General features: G+C 44.8%; 1 protein-coding gene across 1 annotated transcript in view; it reads left to right on the forward strand.

Annotated features, from left to right (window-relative positions):
• The window catches only part of ELAVL4 (ELAV like RNA binding protein 4), a 303,168-nt gene that overhangs the window by 119,857 nt on the left and 168,378 nt on the right, over positions 1–14,933 (forward strand). Inside the window, 1 exon segment of the mRNA XM_030205825.1 lies at positions 13,165–13,405. Within this exon segment, the coding sequence (XP_030061685.1) occupies positions 13,165–13,405 (241 nt within the window).

The following is a 14,933-nucleotide window of genomic DNA, read 5'->3' on the forward strand; positions in this document are numbered from 1 at the left end:
TTCTCTCGCCTCATCCCCTTGCTGACAAAAATTACTAGCCTCGGCAGACATGTTGTGCGACACTGCCTCCCACGCTGCAGGCACAGTGGAAGGAGCAGGGACACGAATGCCTGCTTCCTCTCCCCTTCTCCAACGATGGCAGGAACTGCAGCGTGAACTCCTTCTGGTCCTCCAACCCTGGTCCCATTTCTTTCTCTGACACAGACTGTGCACACAGCAGCTTTTCTCGAGCTCTGCAGCCCCACAAGCACTCAGTTACTGATATGTGTGGACTGATCTACCCTTTCTAAGAGACACTCGCTCTAGCGAGGAAACATGCCTGAAAAGAATGACCACTTAGAGCAGTTCTTCCCAACCCAGTACTCGAGGCACACCCAGGGTATCCGCAATAAATATGCATGAGATAGATTAGCATACACTGCTTCCTCAGTATATAAATTTCTCTAATGCATATTCTTTGTGGGTATCCTGAAAGCTTGACTAGAAACATAGAAACATGACGGCAGATAAAGGCCATATGACCCATCCAGTCTGCCCATCCTCTGTAACCCCCAATTCTACCTGTTCCTAAGCAATCCCACATGCTTATCCCATGCCTTTTTAAATTCTGGAACAGTCTTAGACTCCACCACCTCCACCGGGAGGCCATTCCATGCCTCCACCACCCTTTCTGTGAAATAGTACTTCCTTAGGTTACTCCTAAGCCTATTCCCTCTTAACTTTGTCATATGCCCCCTCATTCCAGAGCTCTCCTTCATTTGGAAAAGGCTGTCTTCCTGTACATAAATGCCCTTGAGATATTTAAACCTTTCTATCATGTCTCCTCTTTCCCTCCTCTCTTCCAGCGTATACATGTTGAGGTTCATAAGCCTGTCCCTATCATTTTTGCATTCAAGACCGCTTACTAATTTCATAGCCGCCCTCTGGACCGACTCCATCCTGTATATCTTTCCATAGGTGCGGTCTCCAGAACTGCACGCAGTACTCCAAATGAGGCCTCACCAGAGACTTATACAAGGACACTATCACCTCCTTTTTCCTGCTGGTCATGCCTCTCTTTATGCACCCAAGCATCTTTCTGGCTTTGGCCGTCGCTTTTTCTACCTGTTTGAAAGCTTTAAGTTCGTCAGACACAATCACCCCCAAGTCCCGCTCTTCCTTCGCACAGTGAAGCAGTACACCCCCCTATACTGTACCGTTCCCTCAGATTTTTGCGACTGACTGTATGTCAAGGATCGGGCTGAGAACCACTGGCTTAGAGAAAGACCAATTAATGTGTGTTATCTATATTAAAGATTTTGGTCCCTTTATTTACCTGGTGCAGTCACTGTAGATTGTAAGCTCCTTCGAGCAGGGACTGTCCTCTGTGTTATATTGTACAGCGCTGCGTAACCCTGGTAGCGCTTTATAAATGTTAAGTAGTAGTAGTAGTAAATGATGGCAAATATCGTTTTTCCTCAATTCTAAGATGTGCTTTTTTGCCAGTTTTGACGTCTGAAGCAAGTAGGTGTGGCTTACATTTGATGGCGTCTTAGAATCAAGGTGCAATATTTGAAATCATGTTGCTTAATTCCTTATTCTCTCCACATAACAATTGGGGGCTATGGGTACCTACCCCCCTCCCCCAACTGGTACCGGTACCATATCTGTTGAAGGGCTGGCAGGGAACAGAACTGCGCAATATACTGTCCACATCCAGACACATGCTGCCAAGTGCAAAATGAGGATGCGTCTGAGAATTGAGGGTGTCTTAGAATCAAGTGTTTTCCTCTTTGTATGCAAAGGGGGGGGAGGGGAGTGTTTTAGAATCGGGAAAATATGGTAGCGGTGCTAAATATATTTATTCAACGGTGACTGTTCAGCACAGTGGAGGTGATTCTCAAAAGGTCACCTAAACTTGGGCCTTGGGATGATATGTGCTAAGCGGATTTCTATATTTTATTTGTTACATTTGTATCCCCCATTTTCCCACCTATTTGTAGGCTCAATGTGGCTTACATAGTACCGGAGAGGCGTTATAGACTCCGGTGTAAACAAATACAAAGTGATGTTTTGGTAAGATAAAGTTCGTGTGGCACAGCCACACTAGGGAATCATACAACGGAAGAGTTGTGTTATGTCCATCACGTTCTTTAGTTTTGTTGTGTTGCAGAGATCAGGCATTTATGTTGGATCGGTAGGGTATGCTTTTTCAAACAGGTTAGTTTTTAGTGTTTTCCGGAAGTTTAGGTGGTCGTTCGTAGTTTTCAAGGCTTTTGGTAATGCGTTCCACAGTTGTGTGCTTATGTAGGAAAAACTGGACGCTTAAGTTGATTTGTATTTGAGTCCTTATTGGCAATTGTGAACATGATTGCTGTTATAAAATAGTGTAAGTCCAAAATTATATGACTAACTTTAAGTATGAGGACATACACTAGCTCAAAGTCTGGTGTAAATGTCCGCACCTATCTGTTGGTAGATATGATATATAAAATACTGAGTGAAGTGAAACAGGTAGACATGAATTGCTTGTTTACTATTTCCAAAAAAGCTACTCCAGACAGATTCAGTAAATGGGGCTTAAATCTGTGCTAAGTGCTGTGGGCTGAACCTCCTTTATAGAATAGTGCTTAGAGTGGATTCCCATGTGCAACTAGGCATGAGGGCTTACACTAGCTGAAACCTGGTGTAAATCATGGCATGCAAGTAAATTTAAAACAAATCAGAGAAAATATTTCTTTACTCAATGAGCAATTAACTTTGGAATCTGTTGCTAGAGAATGTGGTAAAAGCAGTTAGCTTAGCAGGGTTAAAAAAAAAGGTTTGGATAATTTCCTAAAAGAAAAGTCCATAAGCCATTATTAAGATGGATTTGGGAAAATCCACTGCATATTCTAGAATAAGCAGCATAAAATCTGTTTTACTGTTCTGGGATCTTTTCAGGTACTTGTCACCTGGATTGGCCACTTTTGGAAACAGGATACTGGGCTTAATGGACCTTCGGTCTGTCCCAGTATGGCAATGCTTTTGTTCATATGTTCTTAACTGTTAGCATTGAAGACTCCCACACGTAAGTGCTAGGCACACTCCTGACCCACCTATGTCCCTCCCATATCCTTTACAGTTGTACGCTGTGGATTTTCCACAAACAATTTGTAGAAGCGTAGCACCAATTAACATGAAATTATAGCCAATAACAGGCTAACACCAATTAGCAGCTACTTACTACAGCTCCTTATGACTCTGGGCAAGTCACTTAACCCTCCATTGCCCCAGGTAGAAAATAACTACCTGTATATAATATGTAAAACGCTTTGATTGTAACCACAGAAAAGTGATATGTCAAATCCCATCCCCCCTTATATTAAGTTACACGTGCAGCTGACGCTGTTATATAATCGGAAATACCGCATGCTGGGGGTGAAATTATTGCCGGCGCCCGAATAGGGCTGGTGGTAGCTGCAGATTGGTGAGTGTTAAACTCAGCTTACCACTGCTTTGTAAAAGGGCCCCTCAAGCTCCTGCTACAAAAATTACCCTGCACCTGTTAGATTTAGGCTTCAGTTCAGCAGATCTAATTTAAATGGATATCTTGTCTGTTAAGTGACTGAATATCATCGAGAAAAAGAGAATTTCTGGTGCCGCCTCTGCTCTTCCCCTATCTTGGCCCCTAATTGTTATTATAAATTGGGGCTTTTCAGTCATTTAAATGATCCAGTTTTAAATGATAATTTTTAAAATCTATGAACAAGCAAGTTAGGTGTCCACCACCTGCCAGTGAATACGTAACTGCCTTTGAATAACTAGCTAATTGTTTTCTTTGTAGCAGTATGAGGAAGGGTAAACGCTTCTATCAGGAATTTTAAGTCTTGTGTAGGTTAGATTTTAGGGGCCCTTTTTACAGAGCGTCGGTAAACCCAACACGGGCTTACCGCTCGCTCTTCTGGGACTACCGCTGGCCTAACACGTCCACCAGTGATAGTCCTGCCGTCTGCGTACACCATTTCCATGGGGAAAAAGAAACCCCCAAGAAATGGCTTGCACGGCAGTAACCTGGCGGTAATCGAGCAGTACCACGTGCAGCCTGGTTACTGCTGGGTTAGCGCTGGAGCCCTTATCGCCAGCTCAATGGGTGGTGGTGAGGGCTCCCCATCGCATGGCCATTTGTTAAGAGCGCTCTTACCACATGGCCATCTGTGCCTGGGGTCTTTTTACCCGTTGTGGTAAAAAGGGCCCTGGCGAGTGGGAAAATCGGCTCTCGCCGCTAGTGCAGGGTCCTTGGTAAAAGGACCCCTTAGTTATTACTGTATTTCTTATTTCATGTATTGTTGCAGTGTATTGCGTCAATGTTGTGATTTGCTTTGACTCCCCTTTTTTGGGAGAAAAGGCCAGAACAGAAATAGAGAAAACTAGGTTGAAAAAACCCCCCTCTTTCACATTTTTACCACTTGATAACCTGATCCTACTAAAGATTTATTTTGTATTTTTCCGTTTCATTAAATTAACATTTCAAATTCAGACTTGATGAGAAGACTCTCATGTTGTGATGGTCTACTTTGAGAACAAAATTAACAGTTGTGATCTTGCATATTGTTTATATCAGAACTGCAAAGCAGAGATGTTCTGAAATGGATGCTGTGACCAACTCCGCTTGCCTATAAAGAATAGTGTATTTTCAGATCAGTGGTTCTCAGATCTATCCTAGGGGAGCACCAGCCAGTCAGATTTTAAGGTATCCACGATGAATATGCATGTGATTAGCATATATTGCCTTCACTGCATACAAATTGTTCCTATGCATATTCATTTTCTATTCCAAAAACGTGAGTGACTGATGCATCTCCAGGATGGATTTGATTTGAGAACCATTGTGTTAGATTGCAGGAGGATAAAAATAATAATTTTTAAAAAGCCTTCACAGAATTACAGAAGGGAATTGGTGACCTTAGGGGTCCTTTTACTAAGGTGCGCTGAAAAATGGCCTGCAGTAATGTAGATGCGTGTTTTGGGTGCACGCAGAATTATTTTTTAGTGCACCTACAAAATATGCCTTTTTGGGGGGGGCTGAAAATGGACGTGCGGCAAAATGAAAATTGCCGCACCTCCATTTTGGGTCTGAGACCTTAGTGCAAGCCATTGACCTAGCGGTATGGTCTACGCGTGTCAAGTTCCACTTGACTCTCGTAGCTGCCGCGCGTCAGAAAAGAAAAAATATTTCTCAAACGCGACTAGTGGATGCGCGCCAAAATTGAAATTACCACAAGGGCCACACAGTAACCGGGCAGTAACTCCAATTTGCATGTTTAAAAGCAAATTTTTGGCGTTAATTGAGTTGTTATTCAACTAATTGGGCCAGTGCCTAAATTTGCACGCACAATTTTTGCCGACTTTTATAGACTCAGGGGGATAGGGGTAATTGTGTGAAGTGGGCGCCAACATTTAGGCACCAAAGTATGGGGTCCTTTTACTAAGCCGGGGTAAAAAGTGGCCTGTGACAGCGTAGGCACGTGTTTTGGCATGCGCTGGGCCAGTTTTTACCATGTCTGCAATAAAGGTTGTTTTTTTTAATGGGATGGGAAAAGGGCCTGTGGTAAAACTGAAACCGGCGCACATCCAAAACCGGCCTGAGCCTGAACACCACTCATTGATCTAGCGGTAAGGGCTCATGCGCTACACGCACGGTGACCGGTCGGCGTGCGCCAACTGCTGATTACTGCCGGAAATGGTGCACATGGGAGGAAATAAAAGAAATCATCCAGGCATTACGGGCATGCGCCAAATCTGAAAATTACCACCAGGGAGTGCGCTGGCCTGGCGGTCGTCTTGTTTCGGCACACACTGCATGCGGCTTAGTAAAAGGGCCCCTATGTGTGTATTATTTATTTGTACCCCATGCTTTCCCGCTCATCGCAGGCTCAATGCGGCTTACATAGTAGCAAGAGAATACAATCTGTAGTAAACGAATCAACAAAGGGGGTTTGTGATAGGACAAATGAACAAGGAGTAAATGGGATAGAAGAGGTATGAGAAAAAGGATAGGGATAGGTAACAACACACTATTCTACAAAAAAGGCACCTAAATGTGATGGTGTTTTGTTTGAAGATGAGAAAACATAGGGGCAAAAATCTGCATCGCATTCAATTCTGGTCGCCATGTCTCAAAAAAGATATAGCGGAATTAGGAAAGGTTCAAAGAAGAGGGACCAAAACGATAAAGGGGATGGAACTCCTCTCGTATGAGAAAAGGCTAAAGAGTAGAGAATGACACGGGGGCAAAGTTTGTTCCCACCCCAGCCCTGTCCTCTGCAGGTTATGTCTCCGTCCCCATCCTGTCCCCATGGGCTCTGTTTTCATCTGCAGAAGCCTTGAACACTTATGATTTTATATTTAAATCTTTTTATTAAAGTACTAGGAAAAAATGCCCGTTTCTGAGCGGAATGAAACGGGCGCTAGCAAGGGGCCCCCTCCCTGCGTCCCTCGAAGCTACTTGCCTTGTTCGCTGTGGGCCGTTTCGGCCCTCGAGTGTCAATAGCTCCGCCCTCGCATCATGATGTTTTGACGCGAGGGCGGTGCAGACACTCCAGGGCACACCGGATATCTCGGGCGCCTCAACTTCCGTGGAGGCTTCAGAACGTTGGGGTTGCCTTTTATATATATAGATTAAAAGGAACAATATGCTGTGCAAATGTTGTTTATAAATCACAAATAAAAAAACAACAATAATAATAATATCGAGCAACTGAAATAACCCCACCACCACCACTCTCTATCCTTCCATCCCCAACAATAGTTGACTTCTACTACCCCAAGGAATCCTGATCCACCCTTTTAAAATGTCCAGGGGTAGGGTTACCATATTGTGTCCCCCCAAAAGGAGGACACATGCCCCGCCCCCACCACAACCCCTCACCTTGCCCCCTGTCACATACCCCGTCACCCCGCTCCCCTTACCTTACTACTGCTAGTAAGTAAGGGGAGGCTAACAATCTGCCCGTTTGTCCAGAAATCCGGACAAACGGGCAGATTCGCAAACCCCCCCCCCCCCCCCGGTTGCCTGGACATGCCCTCAAAAAGAGGACATGGCCGGGTAAATCCGGACATATGGTAACCCTATCCAGGGGTACAAAATGCAACCCCCTAGCAGGGGAGAAATATGCCCTTTAAAGCACTGTTATGATTTTTTAATCTGTGGATGAAGCCATCAACAATCTCAGGATCCAGTCTAGCTCTCCTGTCTTCCACAGTCCTTCCTGCAATAGAAGATGTCTTCTCAGAAGATATGCTGGTAGCAGGAATGTACAGGATCTCCCATACAAATTTTGCCAGTTGTGGTCAGCATGTTTGATTGTTTTCCCCCCAAAATCAAAATATCGTTGTCTGCATCCATCAAATGTAAATAACAGTCCAATTTGTTAACAGGCTTCAAAGTAAACATGACACGGGGACAAAGTTCATCCCTGTCCCCACGGGTTCTCTTCTCATCCCCAGGAGATCTGTCCCCATCCCCGCCTTGTCTCCTCAGGCTCTGTCCCGGCCCCGACCCCGCAGTTACTGCAGGTCTCCATCCCCATGTTATTCTCTACTAGAGAGGTTGGGACTTTTCAGCTCAGAAAAGAGGTGGGGATATGATTGAGGTCTACAGAATCCTGAGCGGTGTGAAGCGGGTGGAGATGAATCAATTTTTCACTCATTCAACAAGTACAAAAACTAGGGGACACTTGATGAAATTACATGGAAATACTTATTAGGAAGAAATAATTTTTTTTTTCGCTCAAAGAATAGTTAAGCTCTTGAACTCTTTGCTGGAGGATGTGGTAATGGCGGTTAGTGTATCTGGGTTTAAAAAAGGTTTGGACAAGTTCCTGGAGGAAAAGTCCATAGTCTGTTATTGAGACGGATATGGGGGAAGCCAAAGCTTGCCCTGGGATTGGTAGCATGGAATGTTGCTACTACTTGGGTTTCTGCTAGGTAGTTGTGACCTGGATTGGACACTGTTGGAAACAGGATACTGGGCTAGAAGGACCATTGGTATATTCTTATGTTCTTACACTTATGTTTTAGCAGTTTTGATGTGATCATTTTCACCAGCTTGCACCTAAATTATAGGCGTATATTTGATCTGTTGTGCTAGTATTCTATACAGGAAAGTAGACACCTGCCGATCGATATTCAAAACCATTAACCAGCCAGGAACGGCACCTTCTACTTTTTTTTTTTGGTTACATTTGTACCCTGCGCTTTCCCACTCATGGCAGGCTCAATGCGGCTTACATGGGACAATGGAGGGTTAAGTGACTTGCCCAGAGTCACAAGGAGCTGCCTGTGCCTGAAGTGGGAATTGAACTCAGTTCCTCAGGACCAAAGTCCACCACCCTAACCACTAGGCCACTCCTCCACTGTTGCTACTATTTGAGATTCTACATGGAATGTTGCTGCTATTCCACTAGAAGTCAGCCCTTGCAGATCACCAATGTGGCCGCGCAGGACGTCAGACTCACAGAAACAGAAGCCTGCGCAGCCTTCTACATGGAATGTTGCTAGTGGAATAGCAACATTCCATGTAGAATGTCCAATAGTAGCAACATTCCATGTAGAATCTCCAATAGTATCTATTTTATTTTTGTTACATTTGTACCCTGCGCTTTCCCACTCATGGCAGGCTCAATGCAGCTTACATGGGGCAATGGAGGGTTAAGTGACTTGCCCAGAGTCACAAGGAGCTGCCGGTGCCTGAAGTGGGAATCAAACTCAGTTCCTCAGTTCCCCAGGACCAAAGTCCACCACTAGACCACTCCTCCACTGTTGCTACTATTTGAGATTCTACATGGAATGTTGCTAGTGCCCTTGCAGATCACCAATGTGGCCGCACAGGCTTCTACATGGAATGTTGCTAGTGGAATAGCAACATTCCATGTAGAATCTCCAATAGTATGTATTTTATTTTTGTTACATTTGTACCCTACGCTTTCCCACTCATGGCAGGCTCAATGCAGCTTACATGGGGCAATGGAGGGTTAAGTGACTTGCCCAGAGTCACAAGGAGTTGCCTGTGCCTGAAGTGGGAATCAAACTCAGTTCCTCAGGACCAAAGTCCACCACCCTAACCACTAGGCCACTCCTCCACTCTTATTTAGGCAGTTTTCAGTTAATTGCTTTGAATATTGGCTCCCTAGAATCCAACTCCACGAGTTGCCTTTTATAAATAAAAATGTTAAAATAGCCTGTTGCCACTTAAAACATGTGGGTTTCCCACTGACATTGGTTTAGTTGTATTCCCCCCCCCCTCCCCCATAGCTACAGATTTCTGTGAAGATCGTATAACTGAGTTGTTCTGTTAGGTGTTCTCTGAGGACAGTTCGATATTTATTTATTTACTTATTTGTTGCATTTGTATCCCACATTTTCCCACCTTTTTGCAGGCTCAATGTGGCTTACAGTATGCCGTAGTGGCGATCGCCATTTCCGGTATGAGGAATACAAAGTGGTATTGCATTAAGTACATAGATGGTAGAGTAAATTATAGATTAAATTAGATAATCAGTTCATTTCGGCGTGAGAAATAAGGTGGTAGTGTGTTAACGTTCGTTAGTGATAGAGTTACTGAAGCAGTCAGGTATAGAGAGTTCGGTTTTGTCTAGTTCTGGAAGAGTTTCGTTGTCTGGTATTTAGGATGGATCATTGTGCTATGCCTTTTTGAACAGGTTGTTTTTAGTAATTTTCGGAAGATTGTTAGGTCGTGCGTTGTTTTTATGACATTTGGTAGTGCATTCCATAGTTGCGTGCTAATGTAGGAAAAGCTGGATGCATGTGTTGATTTATATTTAAGTCCTTTGCAACTGGGGTGGTGGAGATTCAGGAATGCGCGTGCTGACCTTTTTGTGTTCCTGGTTGGTAAGTCTGTGAGGTCTGACTTATATACCGGGGCCTCACCATGAATGATTTTATGGACCAGGGTACAGATTTTGAACGCAATTCGTTCTTTTAGCGGGAGCCAGTGCAGTTTTTCTCTTAGGGGTTTGGCACTTTCGTATTTCGCTTCAGTCCTCACAAAACTCTCCTGCTTCCTAGAGTTGTTGGTTCACTGTGACACAATTTTGATGGGTCGTCTTGCACATATTCAATACAACATGTTAGAAATCTCTCCTGCCAAGGTTCCATTAGATGACACCACCTGTCTGTAAGGACTGATATTCTGCTGTCCTTGAAGAACAGCTGTTACAGGTAGGCAACTTTGCTATTTAATTGCAGTACAGATGGAATGTTTTTCAGGCTCCACTAATGTTTGTTATTTGCCCTTTACAAGAATTTATCTCAGCTTGATGTCCAACTGTGTAATTACTTTTCTTTGTAGATTGTAGTACTCTGATTAACTGTGTTCTTTATCTGAATCCTGTATTGCAAAACAAAATAATGTCCATTTTTAAACTGAGGGGAGTGTTTTTGTACTTTGTTTAAAAAGAGTAGCAACACGCAATAAATGATTTTGATTTGGAATAAGAATGACATTAGTGTGCTAATTTAACCTAGTAAAACATTTATTATTATTAAATTATGTGTTTTTTGTCTTCCAAATATTATATGGCATGACACCGGATTATATGCAGCCCTTAATAACTATTCCCCTACGCAATATAACCTCTGGTTCTAGGGACTACCTTAGACTTCATCTTCCAGATTGCAAGAGAGTGCGTTATAAGTCAGTTCATAGTAACATAGTAGATGACGGCAGAAAAAGACCTGCACGGTCCATCTAGTCTGCCCAACAAGATAAACTCATATGTGCTACTTCTTGTGTATACCTTACCTTGATTTGTATCTGCCATTTTCAGGACCCAGACCGTAGAAGTCTTGCCCAGCACTAGCCCCACCATCCAAACACCAGCCCCACCTCCCAATCTCGGCTAAGCTTCTGAAGACACAGACCGTAGAAGTCTTGCCCAGCACTAGCCCCATCATCCAAACACCAGCCCCGCCTCCCAATCTCAGTTAAGCTTCTGAGGATCCATTCCTTCTACGCAGGATTCCTTTATGTTTATCCCACGCATGCTTAACTAGATACCGGAGTGGTAAGTGGTGGAATTCACTGCCAAGGCAGTCAAGGGTCAGCCTGATTACTTGGCATTTCGTAAAAGACTGAAAACTCTCCTCTTTGAGAGGTTTCTAGTCATTGATGGAGTATCTTAGATTACAACTGGCCATCAGTGGTCTATATTTGATATTTTGTTCATGGCTTTGTAAACCTTGTCTGTTGTTTATTTACTGTTAGCCACATTGAACGCAAGTATGTTTGGGATAATGTGGGGTATAAATGGCAAAATAAATAAATACATTAATTAATTTAAGGTGACTTTGATGAGCAACACTGACAATATTCCTGGAGTGGAGGAATAGCCTAGTGGTTAGTGCAGTGGACTTTGATCTTGGGGAACTGAGTTCAATTCCCACTGCAGCTCCTTGTGACTCTGGGCAAGTCACTTAACCCTCCATTGCCTCTGATACAAATAAGAACCTGTATATACTGTGTAAACCGCTTAGTAGTTGCAAAAACCACAGAAAGGCAGTATATCAAGTCCCATTTTCAGATTCTAGAGGGAATGTTGCTAGTGGAGGAGTAGCCTAGTGGTTAGTGCAGCAAACTTTGATGCTGGGAAACTGGGCTCTCTCATTCTCCTTGTCTCCTCAGCTCGAAACCTTGGGGTCATCTTTGACTCTTCTCTCTCCTTCTCTGATCATATCCAGCAGATCGCCAAGACCTGTCGTTTCTTTCTTTACAACATCCGTAAAATCCGCCCCTTTCTTTCCGAGCACTCTACCAAAACCCTCATCCACACCCTTGTCACCTCTCGTTTAGACTACTGCAATCTGCTTCTTGCTGGCCTGCCACTTAGTCACCTCTCCCCTCTCCAGTCGGTTCAAAACTCTGCTGCCCGTCTCGTCTTCCGCCAGGGTCGCTTCACTCATACTTAGGGTTACCATATGGCTCCAGAAAAAGGAGGACGGATTGAGCCAGCCGGGTTTTACTTCCATTGCTTTCCATTGAAAGCAATGGAAGTAAAACCCGGCTGGCGCAATTGCTTTCCATTGAAAGCAATGGAAGTAAAACCCGGCTGGCTCAATCCGTCCTCCTTTTTCTGGAGCCATATGGTAACCCTACTCATACTACCCCTCTCCTCAAGACCCTTCACTGGCTCCCTATCCGTTTTCGCATCCTGTTCAAACTTCTTCTACTAACCTATAAATGTACTCACTCTGCTGCTCCCCAGTATCTCTCCACACTCGTCCTCCCCTACACCCCTTCCCGTGCACTCCGTTGCCTGGATAAATCCTTCTTATCTGTTCCCTTCTCCGCTACTGCCAACTCCAGACTTCAAGCCTTCTGTCTTGCTGCGCCCTATGCCTGGAATAGACTTCCCGAGCCCCTACGTCTTGCCCCATCCTTGACCATCTTTAAATCTAGATTGAAAGCCCACCTCTTTAACATTGCTTTTGACTCGTAACCACTTGTATCCACTCGCCTCCACCTACCCTCCTCTCCTCTTTCCTCTACGCATTAATTGATTTGTTTGCTTTATTTTTTTGTCTACTAGACTGTAAGCTCTTTGAGCAGGGACTGTCTTTCTTCTATGTTTGTGCAGCGCTGTGTACGCCTTGTAGCGCTATAGAAATGCTAAATAGTAGTAGTAGTACTACAGCTCCTTGTGATTTTTTTTTTCTTACATTTGTACCCCGCGCTTTCCCACTCAAAGCAGGTTCAATGCAGCTTACATATTATATACAGGTACTTATTTGTACCTGGGGCAATGGAGGGTTAAGTGACTTGCCCAGAGTCACAAGGAGCTGCCTGTGCCTGCAGTGGGAATCAAACTCAGTTCCCCAGGACCAAAGTCCACCACTCTAACCACTAGGCCACTCCTCCAGGCAAGTTACTTAACCCTCTATTGCCCCAGGTACAAATAAGTACCTGTATATACTATGTAAACTGCTTTGAATGTAGTTGCAAAAAACACAGAAAGGTGATATATCAAGTCACATTCCCCTCCCTCCCTCCACCCCCCAGTAGCTCCCTTCAGGGCTATAGTGGGAGCAGAGTGGTTGTTGTTGGAAAGTTGTCAGTAGAATAATTAAGAAGTCATTTTACATATCTGTTATACACATATGCTATAACTGTGTTTCATTTCTTTGCAGATAATTAGCACCATGGAACCTCAGGTGTCAAATGGGCCAACATCCAATACAAGCAATGGACCCTCCAGCAACAGTAGAAACTGTCCATCACCTATGCAGACAGGGGCTGCCACTGACGACAGCAAAACCAACCTCATAGTCAACTATTTACCCCAGAATATGACCCAGGAGGAGTTCAGGAGTCTCTTTGGGAGTATCGGTGAAATAGAATCTTGCAAACTTGTACGAGACAAAATTACGGGTATGTTTTTAAAAATATGCTTCTTACAGTGCCTTCTTGCTTAATAAGGACAGATAAACTGCTATCTTGACCAAAAGCTATGGAAAGAGAGAAATCCTTGTATTTTGTCTTGTAAGGTCGGTAAAAAAATAGGAGCCAACTTTTCAAAATTAGTGGGGGTGCTAAGCCCAGTGGAAATAACTCCTCCCTGGACACATACAAGGAATTTTCTCAGTACTTGGGGGTGCTCAAGCGTCACCAAGTCGGCTCCTATGCCAGGGGTTAATATTTAAGCCGTGGGCAGTGTTTTTTTTTAAATTCCCAGATATTCAGTGCCGAGTCATACCGGATACCATGTATTCGGCGGTCACAGGAAATTATCGGGATACCGCCGATATTCAATGCAGATAGCTCTCCGGACAAATAGGACGGCCATGTTGCTTAATACTGATGCTGAATACTCGTGGTATCCAGATAGCTTCCTGCGTTGGCTTAGCTCCACTCCTGGACTATCTCGGCAGTACCCAGATAGTGCTGAGGTGATGAGATATGATAGTCATCAACTTTACAGTGTTGCCAGGTGGAAAATTTTTTTCCCACCCAATGCAGCACAAAACCCGCCCAAACCCGCCCAAACTCAAACCCCGCCCCTGACACCCCCACCCCCGCGTCATCACCCCCGCCCCCGCCGTCATTAACCCCGCCCCCGCCGTCACCGGCCCCGCCTCCCCCGTCACCGGCCCCACCTCCCACGCCATCGGCCCCGCCTCCTACGTCATCGGCCCCACCTCCTACGTCACTAACCCCGCCCAAAACGTCACTAACCCCGCCCAAAAACGTCACTAACCCCGCCCCCCGCGGCCGAAAAAGCCGCACAAAAAACCGCCCGGAAGCCCAAAAAACAGCCCAAAAAACCGCAACCCGCCGCGGGCAAAAATTTCCCGCAGCGGGTCGCGGAAAACTGCCCAATTGGGCGGTAAAACCGCCCACCTGGCAACACTGCAACTTTATCCACATAATGCTGCTGAATACCACTAACTGGGCCCGGTGAGCCCTAGTTACCGAGGTAACAGCTGCAGCTACCTGATAGCTGGCTTTGACCCCCCCCCCCTCCCCCCAACCAGGTTTCTGAAAGCAATTTTTGTAGCAGTGCTCTGTGATTGGAGAATATAGCATCCAGCACAACAACAGATTATACATTTGCTATTAAACCTTTTCTGTTATTTAAAGTACCTTTGTGCAGTGCTTTTAGCTATTGTCACTTCACTTCGGCCTCACTGTCCTGCATGATGCCTCTATCGACATTTCTAAAAGTATCTCCTTATTCGGTAAATAGATTCTTTACTAAGTCTTGTAGGCTCGAAGAAGCTGATCTGGAAAGCTGACTCAGCCCTACCCCACCCAACCTCCTGGCTCCTCCCTTTACAGACCTCAATTCTATGGCGGTGGCGCCAACAAGCTGCCTCCCCCTTGGGCAGCGGCAGAAGCATTCATAAAACACCTTCTCCTGTCACCACAGGACCGGTCTCGCGATAGGAGCTGGTAGAGT

Source organism: Microcaecilia unicolor, chromosome 6 (genome assembly GCF_901765095.1).
Source record: "Microcaecilia unicolor chromosome 6, aMicUni1.1, whole genome shotgun sequence".
Taxonomy (NCBI): domain Eukaryota; kingdom Metazoa; phylum Chordata; class Amphibia; order Gymnophiona; family Siphonopidae; genus Microcaecilia; species Microcaecilia unicolor.